We start from the raw sequence: 12651 nt of genomic DNA on the forward strand, positions 1-12651 counted from the left end.
GTCTTGAAGCCACTCTAGGGGCATTAAGAGAGTCCTAGTGTAGTCTCCAATCCCAGCTTCTCTTAGGGCAGTGGAAGAGTCAGAGGATGGCAAGTCATCAAAGAAGTTCTCAGAGACATCTTCATTCTCATGATCAGAGATGGGAGGCAGGATCCACAGGTTCCAGAAACCCATAAGGTGATGGTCTCAACCTCTGCTGTCAAGTCATCAGGGTCAAGAGAGGTATTCATGTCTTTCTTCTTCATGAATGTTTTCCTGATGCAAGCCACTAGGCCTGGCTTTGGGTATGGCTCCTGCCTCAGGCTGAAAGGAAGGTTGGAGGGTATAGGGGATGTCATGAAGTGATAAATCAGAAGTTACATTTCTTAAGATTCAGCAAATGTTCTGGAACTCCTGGTAGTCTCTAACTGCCCAGGTAGTGATTGATTGGCATCCTCAGCACAGCTGAATGATCACCAATAACCTTAATAGTGTTCCAATGATGAAGGCTAAGAGATCAAAGAAGTCACATTCAAAGTTGAAAGAGTTCAGATTGATAGATGGCATTCAGTTTCCTTCATGCTTATTGTGTGTAAGGAAAGAAAAGCATAAGCTTCAAGCTAATTGTTAGATCTAAGCTGCATGTGATCCTAGACACATAATGAACTGATGTCACTTCACACTTTGAGTGAAACATCAGAGCCCACTATATGTGACTATTGATCATAATGCATCAAGGCCTTAGATTAGCTCAAGGATAGAATAGTGTGGTAATAAACTTTAGCTTGAAGCTGAGGTATACCAGTGAGAACTTTCCTACTTATATACTACAGAGCATTCTGCTATAATTATAACTACCTATTGTGTCAGTGCTCATTGTTGTGCCCATTGTCCTTGGGCATTATTACTACCTACAAAAGATTCTTTGTGTGTCATCAAGCATTGGTGTTGCATCAAAAGACAATGACTGACTAGACTTGTTGTGATGACTAAGCCTGTCTCACAGTCCTAAGTGCTAGGTTAAGCACCCTGACTAAGCATAAATAGGGGTTAAAGATAAAGAAAAGTGGAAAAATCATAACAAGCAGACACTAGATGGTATATATTGAATGGAAAATTCAGACTTAAATGATGAGGCAAAATCATGCATTCAATGGAGGAAGAGGCAGGAATGAGGGATAACTTGAGAGCAGAATTGAAGGTATCCCTTCAATTCATCAAGCTCATGGAGTGAGCAGGATTTCTTTATCTGCCAGAAACAAAGAAGGTCTTATAGGTAAATGAGCTTGTCCTCTGGCAATTATGCTTCCATATGTGATGAATCAAGAATAATGCCTAGAAATTCAATAATGACAGAAGGCCACTCTGTCTTGGATTCTTGGAAACAGAGACCAAAGTTCTTGACCAAGTGCTAAGATCTATTCAACAGCAGCCATAGATAGGATATTGTATCTCAGTTTTTTTTCTAGCTAGCCTCAAGGCAGGCTAGCTGATGGTTGGCACCAATGAACATCTTAGACATGAATCGCCAACTCACTGTCGGCTGAAATCTTGAAGGGCTGCGAATCTGGATAGGAATCACCCTCAGGTCTACATTTAGCTTTGCCATCACAATAGGCATCCATCCGGTTGAAGGAAATGTTGCCGGGCGAGACTAAAAATAACTTCGCGTTGTCGCTCGTGCCATATGCGTTAGTATTCCAGGTGTATCGGTCTATTGATGCCTTTTTAACAATAATTCGAGACGTTATGGCTTTAGACCAATCTTTAGAGGCCCCGCCTGCTCGCCGGAAAATTCAGGGACGGCGAACCTGTCATATAGGATTATCAAATGTTACTCTGTGTACCCCAATCCGCCCGGCACAATTATATATGTCCTGAAGCCGATGGTTTTGCCCCATAACTTTCGTTGCGATATGTCTGTGAATCCTTTGACGGTGCGCACCATACTTCGAGCCCCACCCCTTCTCCTCAAGACGTTGTTAAACCATTACTTCAAACATGTTATCAAGAAGAAGCCTGGAAAGTCCTCGACTCGGTTGCGCCGTGACGAACTTCTCTACGACGAAATGTTCAGTCTTCTCAAGGTACGTTTCTTGTGATCACCTTTCGCCGGGAAGTACGGATTAAATAACAGGCCCGCGATAGATGTTCCTGACTTTAGCCGCAAAGTGAGTCTTATCAAGACCCGCTGGTATGTACGAATCTGAACGTGCCGTAGTCATACGATAGAAGAGTTCCAAGGTCCGGGGGTCCATTGTCCAAACAACAGCCTCTGTTCTTATTTTGATCTAGCTTTCAGTAATAACCGGACAAGCTCTCCCCGTCGGTTTCATGTCGAGCGTTTATTGGTACCCATGTCATCTTGCGAAGACGCTGCGAAATATCTGGTGAAGGCTTTGGGTGGTCAAGATGTGGCTCGACGGGTTGTAGGCGGTGTGAAGTGGTGGCAAGTCAGGGCCATCAATGGGTACGATTTTGATGATATCCTCCTAGCTGCTTCTAAATGTCATCACAGTGTCGATGCAGAGTGGATAACGACGAAGAAAGACTTACGAGAGGCCAACAGACGCGACAAGGCAAAGGCACAGTCAACGCTTGCCGCTGCACCTGCGACCAAGGCAATGGAGGAATTGAAAGTACATACCAGAGAGCCTGATCTTGGTCCAGAAACGGATGAAATGCGCTGCTTTTTGTATCTTCACGGTGGTGTGTTACTAAGCCGCAATACATTTCACACGCGTCATTAAGGTGCATCACAGGTGGATATTACGTCGGAAGCTTGGATCAAGAACGGTATCCTAAGTTTGTTGTCTGGTTTTAAGGCTCTCTTATATATATGTTTGATTACCAGATCCAGCATTCATCAGCATGCTCAGCTCATTAATGGACGTGTGTTTGGTGAGTCAATGGCTGGGTTCCTTTTTTTTTCAAATTCCTCATCATCTCTTAGCGATAAACTATCGTTTGGCGCCGCAATATCCCTTCCCTTGCGCGATTCAGGATGCTCTAGCTGCCTGTACGCCGACTTCTTAAACCTAGCCTACGCTCATCCTTCCATCAGACTTGTATCTCATCAAACCACCGCTGGAGGCCAAACATCGTGCCATCAAGCCATCCCACATCTTGCTTTCCGGGGATTCCGCCGGTGGCGGCCTTTCCCTAGCCTTGCTTCAAGTCATTCGGGATAGCGGATTGCCCTTACCTGCGGGCGCCGTCCTTGTCTCCCCGTGGTGCGAGTACGTCCGTCACTCTATTTCGCATACTGCGATTGGGCTCATCTGGCCCATGTAGTCTCAACCATTCCTTTCCGAGTATTACAACCAATACGGATACCGACATTATACCAAAGTATGGCCTGTCTATTTCAAAACCCAGTCCTTTGTGGCCGCCGCCGTCGCAGGCACCCTGTACGGCTGCCGGTACTCTCACGACACAGGATCAAGAATTACAGACGATCCATTCCAGACCGACTGAATCCGGTGAAGTTTTGACGATCGAGTGGCAGATGCATCCGTATTCTCAAAATAGCCTGCTGAGGCATCCTCTGATCAGTCCCGTCCTGTCGTATCTAGGAGGTTTACCACCTCTGTTGATCATTGCCAGCGGGAAGGAAGTTCTCTGCGATGAGATCGTTTACACGTAAGTTGATCCTGTATCTTTCGGACAATGATTTACTGCTAAAGATGGCCTATTTAGCGCTCATAAAGCTGCAGACCCTGAGAAGTACCCTGTTCGGGAGGAAATCCGAAAGCTGTATCCCGCGCTTGATGGGATAGAAATGCGGTGTGGAAAAACGAAGGTCCATCTCCAAGTGTATGATGGTAAGCACTGTTTGTCGTGTCTCAGTGTCAGTCTTGGTAACAACGAAAGGTGCAGATGCTGCCCATACGCTTCCTACGCAATTTGGAGGCACTCCTCCGGCCAAAGCCGCTTACGACGCTATCCGGTTGTTTGCTCGACGTGTCACTGGAATGGAAGCTACAGCTCACTCCGTGAGTTCAAGCTCCTTGCTTTCCCTCTCCATTATGGCTAATCTGTCCCTTCATCAGGATAACAATGGTTTCATTCGGGAACGTGTTTCAGTCAAGGGCGCCGTCAGGCCCTTGGAAGCAACATCAGACCTGGAGGCGATGAAGATACCCCCCGAGTTCGTTGGTGTGATGTCCGAGTCTGCTGCTGAACAGATCATCGAAGGACACAAGGTGTTTAAAAAGAAATTTTCTCATACGGAGAAGGCTATAGAGAGGCGCAGGAAGGAAAATCTCAGGCGTGCGGAGAACTATGAGGAAAAGGGTTCGGCTCAGTGGTCACTTGATGAAGGGGAAGTACCTCCACCTGGGTGCAATGTTGTTCGACGGGATAACGTTGAAGCTAGGCGCCTGGCAAAACAGATGGCGCAACGTTTTATTACGGGATAAATTGATTCTCGCGATCATGTTTTGTTTGCTTGTTTTCTTTGGACTTCTTCTGCTATGCAATATGCTTAGGGTTGGGGTTTAGGATGTCGGTCTAGCATCGGAAAGATAGCCCGCCTCATCGTCGATGAAAGTCTTCCCTTGTTCGCTTGTAGTGGCAGTGGCTTTCTTACTCCTTGTCCTGTGGTGTTCATCAACAAATGGGACTTTACTCTTGAAATTTGCTGATGGCTTGATGCGGGGCACATGCTAAAGGCACACCCGTAGCCTTCCGCACTCGCTTCTTGTTCCCTGCGCTGCAAAGAGATCTCCAACGAACGTTCATCCTGTTGACTTTGCTATTCCTGTTTGTAATGGTGTCTGGATCCATATGCATGCCACCCCTTCTTTCTGATTTTTCCTCCGTGTTCAGCCAGCTCATATAAAAGTGGCCCGGGTATCTGTCAGATGAGTATCCCACTATGCTTCTCTGGATCTCGCTCTCTCTTTTATATGCAGTCGTTTATGCATTCCCGTCGCCATTGAGGCAGCGCGATTCGATAACGACTCTGAGCGATTCGGAAGTCGAGGCTTTCAAGCCCTACACTTACTACGCCAGTGCAGGTTATTGCGAGCCATCGACGACCTTGGCTTGGGATTGCGGAAGTGTGTCCATGAGGCCTCCCATCTTTCGCGTGCAAAGTGTCGCTCATGGGCCCTGACACTAGGTAATTGCGAGGCTAACTCTGCTTTTGAACCCGTTGCGTCAGGCGGCGACGGCGATTCCGTGCAATACTGGTATGTGGGCTATGATCCCGACCTCGAAACCGTCATCGTGGCTCACCAGGGAACGGATACGTCAAAATTGTAAGTGACCATGGTATATTCTTTCGACACAGCGCGGATTTTCATGGCTTTCTAGGTTGCCAATAATTACTGATGCCGACTTTTTCCTGACAGAACTTGATGCTGATCTGTTCCCCGGCATCAACTCCGATATCGAGGTCCATAGCGGTTTCAAAGAGTCTCAGGCTGAGTACGTCTTGTCAAGTTCCTCGGTGTTTGAGTTTTGGTTGATCAGAATATATAGCACGGCTACTGATGTTCTTGCGGCAGTAACAAGCGCAATGTCGACTTACTCGACTAGCACTGTCACTGTTGTTGGCCACTCCCTTGGGGGAGCTATCGCCCTTCTAGATGGTGTTTATCTCACCTTGCAACTGTCATCTGCGTCTGTATCCGTGATCAGCTATGGTATGCCCCGAGTAAGTGCCAAACGATTGATCTTTCTATTCGTGGTTGACGTGGGCTGTGAAGGTGGGAAACCAGGCATTCGCTGATTGGGTCGATGAATACGTCACCGTCTCGCATGTCAACAACAAGTACGTTCTGCCCATCCCACTTTACTATTATTTTTAATCTCACGGGAGAATTGTAGGAAGGACCCAGTGCCGATTCTTCCCGGTAATACATACCACAACGAAATGAATATCACAATCTCATTCGCACACAGGACGCTTCCTCGGTTTCCATCATTGCTCCGGTGAAAAGCATATCACTGATTCCGATGCATGGGTCAGCTGTCCAGGTGACTACTGTTCCGTCGAGGGCCGTGTTCAGGGCTAACACATTCGACAGGGCAGGACAACGATGATGATCAATGCATAGTTGGAGAGGTCGCTAACATATTAGAGGGCGATGCGGATGATCATAGTGGTGTGTGCTTCGTACCTTGTTCATTCTTTCCCGCCTGAAAGCCTTTTCCTTTCTAGGGCCGTACGATGGTGTGACCATTGGGTGCTAAATGCAGCCGTCTTTAATAATTTATTCATTACAAGTCTGAATATATGTTCTGAGGCCGTTGTTTCTGATCACTTTAGTTATCTACTCTTTTGTGCTTTGCCTGGACAGGACATCATCTTTATTATAATATCAGGGTAGGTTCCTCGGAGAATTAGTGTGACAAACGTGCATCAAGTTTGTTGCGTAAACCGCGGCGCTGCTCCTTGAACTAGGGTCTTGTCTAGATGCAGTCTCCGCTCATGCTCACTCCATCAGAGAACTAGTATAAAGTATCATTATGACATGGGATTTGCTCAAAAGCTACAGAAAGAGTTATTGCACAAAACGCATTCGATCAAGAGGTCGCGTTCACGCCAACGGTGATGTAACCTACGATGCCATTGGCGTAGTCCTCGCCATCTATCGGAACCACGGCCAACTCCGGGAACCACCCGTTACGTGCCTCTCCCTGGTATATATCATCCACGTCGTTCGTAGTTCTTTCAATCTCTGTATGCGAAGAGTACGGCTCCAGAGACATCAAGTATTCAGAGAGCTCCTCTCCGAGGAAGACTTGACCGGTGCTAGACGTCGTATCGGTGAGAACAGTTCCGTTAGATTGGAGCACCCAGTCCTGATGAACCTGAAGACGCAAAGCGAGTCTTTAGTCTTCGTACTACGTCGAACAGAGTTGCATACCTGTACGTGCACATGAATGGCTCTCTGCACGTAGAAACCCGGGACAATGGTCTTCATCTCCATCATGCCTTCCTCGTCGGTCGGCCACATGCCTCGAAGGAAAGTTGTGTTATCGGTATGGAGATCAAGACCGGGGCCAATTGTTAAGTTCAACATGGCAAGGAGTTCTTCGAAGGGGATGTTGGGGTCACGCTTGGTGAATGAAGAGTAAGAACCAGTCGCGTTGCAGTGCCATATGTCGACGAGGACATTTTGCATAGGCTCGCAGGTGTTGATGTCGATGACACCGATATCCTAGGGTAAATATGTCAGTGTGAAGCGAATGTCAATTAAATTGGAACCTACCAAAATGAGAGGGATACCAGGCTGGTCCTCCGTCATATCCTGACGCAGCGTCTGAGACTTTGGCCAGATGTAAGGTCCAGTGGTAACATCGGGGGTGAGAATGCAGGTCTCGTTCTGAATCTCAGGGTAATAGGGAGACTCGGTCGTGACGGTGACGGTGGAAGTGCCGTCTCGCTTCATCAACTCTTTCGCGCGTTTTTCGATGCGCCTACGTTGCATTTCGCCGACATGGCGAGCGCACTTCGACGAGGCGAGGTCGCGGATAGCCAGCTCCTCTGAAGAAAGTCTGGATGGCGCGTGGGCAGCGGCGAGCAACGCACAGACAAAGAGAGTAACGAAGGAACTTGAAGTGAACCTCATGTTCGCAAGCGATGGGGAGATGTCTGCCAGCCTTGCCATTTTATAGTATTATAGAGCTCGGAAAAATAGAGAAAAAAAACTCGGTCGCAAAAGGGTTGGTAACAGATAGATAGACTGCGCAGCTCGAAAGGAATTCTTATCAGAGGCGACGAGAGAAATATATATTGTGCCCATGGTTGACGGCCAATAGAAAGAGAGATAATCACAGCGTGATCCTAAACAAATGTCATTTATCACAGGAGGTGAAAAGAATTTCATCGTCACTTACATATGCGTGAGGGCGAAACCGATTCTACCACATGTATTATATGATGGAACAACCTCCGACTTTTGCCAAGCCACACCTTGGGCCCCATCTTGAAGGTATATATCGTGCGACTGCGTTCCATTTTCCGTTACTGAAAAGGATGGGGCATAATTATCTTGATAGAAGAGATACAGTTACTCAACGTAGCCTTAGCGCATTATGTCGGTACAACCAGCCTTATAAATTGTGCAATGTGCAGCACGGGCTGCGGTAAACTCAAGACTCGCATGGTCTCTCTGAGTATGACACTCTCAGCTCATATCGCGCCTGAGGTCTGATCTCCGAACAATCGGGGTACCGTCATCTTCACGTTATACCTCTTTGCTTCATTGACATCTCAGAGCATCTCAGCCAGGGTGAAAGTAGGAGGAAATTCGTTTAGATAACAGTATCTCGCCCAAATAATTACCTGCCAGTGAGACTTGAGTCATCTGCCGGGATAAAAAAATAAAGCATACTGACTGCGGCATTGTCGATCAAGCTCGCTCGCGGACGCCGATGGCTCGGCGACTCAGGTGACTGAGAAAGTCCAAGAGAAATATTGATAGTAATGTCCTACATGGTTAATTCCAAAAAGAACATGAAGTTAGAAATGCGTTGTCTCATTGTATGATTATATGATGCATACCTGCGTACTAGGCCTTAGAGGCTGTGCTAATCACTCAGCCGGTTGATTTCCGGTCCGGTTCTCTTTGAATGCAACGTGACTCAGGCTCCCAGAGGTTAGGTTAGATAACCGGCATGTGGTCCCAATGAGAACTTCATTTCTACCTCGTTGATACTTCGTGCGGTACAGAGCACTGAACGTGAATTAGCCCGTCGAGTTCCATATTTCTGACTCTTTTGAAAAGACATTTTCTCTTTCAACCTTGGTACGATGTCATGTTTGTATGATGGACGGCGGGCTTATCAAGTCCCGTCCCACAGACCCAAATAATCATGGATGCCAACTCGATATGGACATCCTGCTCTGGATGTCCGTGTCCAAACCATCACTTGCCATTTTGCACCTTCACCGTCGAACCCGCTCTCTCGAATGATCCCGAGTGGATGCACCTCACATGTTCGAACAACCCTCCTTCACAACACGAGGAGACGGTACTATCGGGCATAATATCAGCATACGATCAGCAGATTAAAAATATCGACATGGAGAAATCTAATCTCAAGGCCTTTTCCCTTTCCCTGAATGCCCAGATCGTTGCAGTTTTCCAACGGATAGACGCACTGCGCCAAGAGCGGGCGCGAGTGACGGAGGCACTCCGGCAAAGGAAGAATCTCCTCAGTCCTGTCCGGCGCCTCCCTCCGGAGATCCTCAATCATATTTTCCTTGATACCATTGATTTTCCAGTACCCAGAACGCAGAACATACAGACCGTGGAGCAGGAGGTGGCTATCGATCTGTCACCCAACTGGAAGTTCAAGTCCACGGAGAGCTCTTTATGGTCGATTACGCGGGTTTCTACACAGTGGAGGAGCGCGTCGCTTTCATCCCCAAGACTTTGGTCTTACGTCAATATCTTAATCACTGACTCAAATTTCGCAAACTATTCCTACATTCGACAACTTGGACTACAGTTGGATCGATCTGCAAAATACCCGTTGTCAATTTCGATATGCCATATTGCGGAGGAATCTGTTGCAGAAGCTCTTCCTCCGCCGTTGGTGACTATCTTGTTCTCGTTTTCTACTTGTATTCGGGAGCTCCATCTTTACCTTCCCTCGTACCTATTCCGGCAAATGACCCTCATGCATTTATCGTTATTATCCTTGGAGGACTTGATCCTCCTTTGCACCGACGGGTTATCTCCTACTGAGTTTACGAACCTATGTCTGCTTTCCTTCGCTCCGAAACTGCGATCGCTAGAGGTTGTAGATATCATTGATTCGCAGGAAAGATTTGAGCTTCCTTGGCACCAGTTGAAGACGTATCGCAGCGACCATGCATATCAGCCCATCTACCCTTTCAGACACATTGGTCCTCGGGCACACCATCATTTGAATGCTCTCAGAAAGCTCCCGCAAGTGGAGGAATGTGTTCTAAGGTTGGGTGATAGATCCAGAGAGGATGACTTTGGAGACCAGGTGTATCCTCTTATTTGCCCGCAGCTGTGTATGCTGGATCTCTTATCGTGGAACCTCGACGTTAACACAGATGATTCTGCCTTCCGACAAGTTGCTGATAGACTTATTCTGCCAGCACTGTCTGCTCTGAAGGTCTCATGCTCACAGAGGGACGATTACGAAGCCCAGGGGTTTTTTTCCTCGATATGCCAACTTCTCCGGCGTTCACAGTCCCAGATTACCGTCCTGCACTTCGACCATGGTCGAGTCCTCACCGAGGAATTACTACGACTCTTCCGTTCTGCGCCCACCCTTGAAGACCTGCGGCTAACTCAGTGTCAAATAGGCAGCGCTGGTGTCACCACAGAAGTCATGAAGACGCTTACTGTGAATCATGCTTCTTCGGAGGACTTGGTTCTCCCGCGCTTGTGCACTTTGTATATACCTGGCGGAAGTTTCCGGGTTTCAGACGTTGTGCGCATGGTCCAGTCTCGTAGGAGTAGTGACAATTCTTGCCGAGTTGTCCGTTTACAAACTCTTAGAGTGTGTGGTTATCTCCCAGACCCATGCCCTGGCTTTGACGCCACAATCCTCCATTTCCAACGGTACTACGCCGAAGGATTCTCTTTTGGTATCATCCGTATTACTCAGTAGTACTGTAGCTTACAATACTAATATATAGGTTTTCTTTTGGAAAGTAAAGCAATATTCGGTCTAAAATCAATACTTTGGCTCCGGACATTGCCATATCGAACATTGAAAAATCCATCCTGGCGGTGCATCGTAACGACCTTAGGAAAACCTACTGATGGTTGTCGGAACGACGAAGCGCTCCTGTCATACATATATTTTTTAGCAAAAACAGAACACCAGTGAATGTGTTGAGTGAACAAGTCAAAGACGTCGATCCATTGTGTGTAGATAAGTAATTCGTCGAATAGCCAGATATACGACCGTGTGCTAGGGTCATGACTCTGTACTTGCAAGAAAACCAGTTGTCTGCCGCGATCTGGAAAATTGATTTACTTGGTATTTGTGATTCCCACGATGTATTGGATCAGTACTTCATTTGAATGGATCTTCGATGAAGTTCAGAGTGAATTAATACTATATATATATTTCCTGTTGCACCATAGTGACATATCCCAATGGCCAGTTTTGTTCCGCCATGACTCGGATAGTCAACCCCCACCTAACCTTATCTTAACTCCAGAATAGTGTCGACGAAAGTGTGATCACTCACTAGCATTCATCGGATGTAGATCATCCCAAGTTCCTCCATACGCCCGCTTGGTGTGTTTTCTCTCCAGTATACATCTGGATCCCAAGAAGATGATGATCCCTGCTTCGATAAGCGTCAACAACAGCTCCACGACGTACCCGAGCGCCTGCACCGCCGGTCCCAAAAAATATCCCGGGCCGGAGATACATTCGAATGCGAGGGCTACCAGCCATAACGCTCCGATTAGGAAGAGAGTTATGATGCACCATAAGGTGGACATCACGGGGAATTTCTTCGACGTACGCTGGTTTCTTCGATTGAGGTAAAGAACAGCGATGTGATGAGCGTATGTGAAGACGGCCGCGCCCGTGTCGACCCAAAGAGTATCGGCACCATGGTCAGGAAGGGCCATGCTCGAAATACAGATGAGGGTGTTCAGGATAAGGTATATGAAAACTAGGTTTGTTATAAATATTCTGTAACACTCTGGGATGGAGAACATCTCAGTCTGGGGTTGCTCTGCCAAGCTTGTCGTCAAGCCATGGCTTGCATCGATCAGTTTTATACTATTCAAATGGCCTTCACAACGGCGTGAGAAGGCCGGAATGTTGTGTTTGATATCATCTTATATGTATGGCAGTCGAATATATATCGCCTCCACTACTCTTCGTGATACGAACCTGAAATAGACGGAGGAAAAAATCAGGCCACTGTATACCTTGAAACCTAGGTTGTATTCAATCACTGAAACAAGAATTGGACTGCCGACAAAACAATTATGCTTCATTACCTACTCCTGCATTTAGAAAGTTTTTGATGTTAAGGATTCCTTGCGCTAGCTACAGTCCCGGATTCTTTCTTCATTCAGTAGCCTATCCTAGAAGGCAACTTGAATGGAGGGAGGTTTGTGGGGTGATATAGCGTCATAGGACACGAACAATGTGATGCTGTTCCGTGTATCTGATTCTATGCGAAACTGAATACAACATCCTACAATGAGCGGGAAGATAGACAGCGTTTTATTTGAAAGAGACTGAATGAGGACTGACAGTAAAAGGTAACATGAATGGAAATGTCTATGGAGCGCGGCAGATGGCCGAGAATGCGAGTATGAATTGTATGCTTAGCAAAAAATTGACGCCAGATATGAGGAAATAGGACATATGACGTTCAACCTAAAAAAGATTAGCCTAGTCCATGATGGAGTAAAGTGAAGTTGGCTTACTAGGATTGAAAGTCATTACGAGCGCATGAGCAGTTGCTCCGAGGTCTCCTTCAGAAAGATCCATGATGGCAAAAAGAACTTCTTTGGCAGATAGGTCAAGTGCGACACATCATTTTAACGATGACTATAAGATGCAAGGTCACCGTAAACGATTATGAGACGGCTCAACGTACTGTTTTTTTGACGGTCAGATTGTTCAGAGGAGTCAAGTCACACTTTGAATTCCCCATCCCGGTCTGGTTTTGGAAGGAAAATAGTCGTCAAAATGCCC

General features: G+C 46.8%; 5 protein-coding genes across 5 annotated transcripts; 3 read left to right on the forward strand and 2 right to left on the reverse strand.

Moving 5' to 3' along the window:
* Nucleotides 1-1865: 1865 nt before the first annotated feature.
* On the forward strand, nucleotides 1866-4400 carry BT62DRAFT_973539 (alpha/beta-hydrolase; the record flags this gene model as incomplete). Its single annotated transcript, XM_043189118.1, has 12 exons — nucleotides 1866-2066; nucleotides 2128-2150; nucleotides 2201-2223; nucleotides 2275-2449; nucleotides 2498-2688; nucleotides 2742-2775; nucleotides 2834-2880; nucleotides 2933-2998; nucleotides 3044-3218; nucleotides 3274-3621; nucleotides 3679-3803; nucleotides 3853-4400. The coding sequence occupies 12 exons, from the start codon at nucleotides 1866-1868 to the stop codon at nucleotides 4398-4400; spliced, it is 1956 nt and encodes a 651-aa protein (XP_043036089.1).
* A 458-nt stretch (nucleotides 4401-4858) lies between these two features.
* BT62DRAFT_982457 (lipase) lies at nucleotides 4859-6180 on the forward strand (the record flags this gene model as incomplete). Its single annotated transcript, XM_043189686.1, has 9 exons — nucleotides 4859-5042; nucleotides 5105-5243; nucleotides 5299-5412; nucleotides 5467-5641; nucleotides 5694-5758; nucleotides 5815-5840; nucleotides 5890-5964; nucleotides 6015-6092; nucleotides 6149-6180. 9 exons carry the CDS (start codon nucleotides 4859-4861, stop codon nucleotides 6178-6180), a joined length of 888 nt encoding a protein of 295 aa, XP_043036090.1.
* Nucleotides 6181-6513: 333 nt separating this feature from the next.
* On the reverse strand, nucleotides 6514-7562 carry BT62DRAFT_982458 (dioxygenase; the record flags this gene model as incomplete). Its single annotated transcript, XM_043189687.1, has 3 exons — nucleotides 6514-6801; nucleotides 6858-7151; nucleotides 7203-7562. The coding sequence occupies 3 exons, from the start codon at nucleotides 7560-7562 to the stop codon at nucleotides 6514-6516; spliced, it is 942 nt and encodes a 313-aa protein (XP_043036091.1).
* A 1072-nt stretch (nucleotides 7563-8634) lies between these two features.
* On the forward strand, nucleotides 8635-10647 carry BT62DRAFT_1079192 (uncharacterized protein). Its single transcript, XM_043179461.1, has 2 exons — nucleotides 8635-8741; nucleotides 8797-10647. Exon 2 carries the CDS (start codon nucleotides 8809-8811, stop codon nucleotides 10585-10587), a length of 1779 nt encoding a protein of 592 aa, XP_043036092.1. The 5' UTR covers nucleotides 8635-8741; nucleotides 8797-8808; the 3' UTR covers nucleotides 10588-10647.
* A 521-nt stretch (nucleotides 10648-11168) lies between these two features.
* On the reverse strand, nucleotides 11169-11567 carry BT62DRAFT_1010202 (uncharacterized protein; the record flags this gene model as incomplete). Its single annotated transcript, XM_043177621.1, has 1 exon — nucleotides 11169-11567. One exon carries the CDS (start codon nucleotides 11565-11567, stop codon nucleotides 11169-11171), a length of 399 nt encoding a protein of 132 aa, XP_043036093.1.
* Between the last annotated feature and the right edge of the window lie 1084 nt (nucleotides 11568-12651).

This window comes from Guyanagaster necrorhizus, assembly GCF_019112545.1.
Source record: "Guyanagaster necrorhizus MCA 3950 unplaced genomic scaffold BT62scaffold_28, whole genome shotgun sequence".
Lineage (NCBI taxonomy): Eukaryota > Fungi > Basidiomycota > Agaricomycetes > Agaricales > Physalacriaceae > Guyanagaster > Guyanagaster necrorhizus.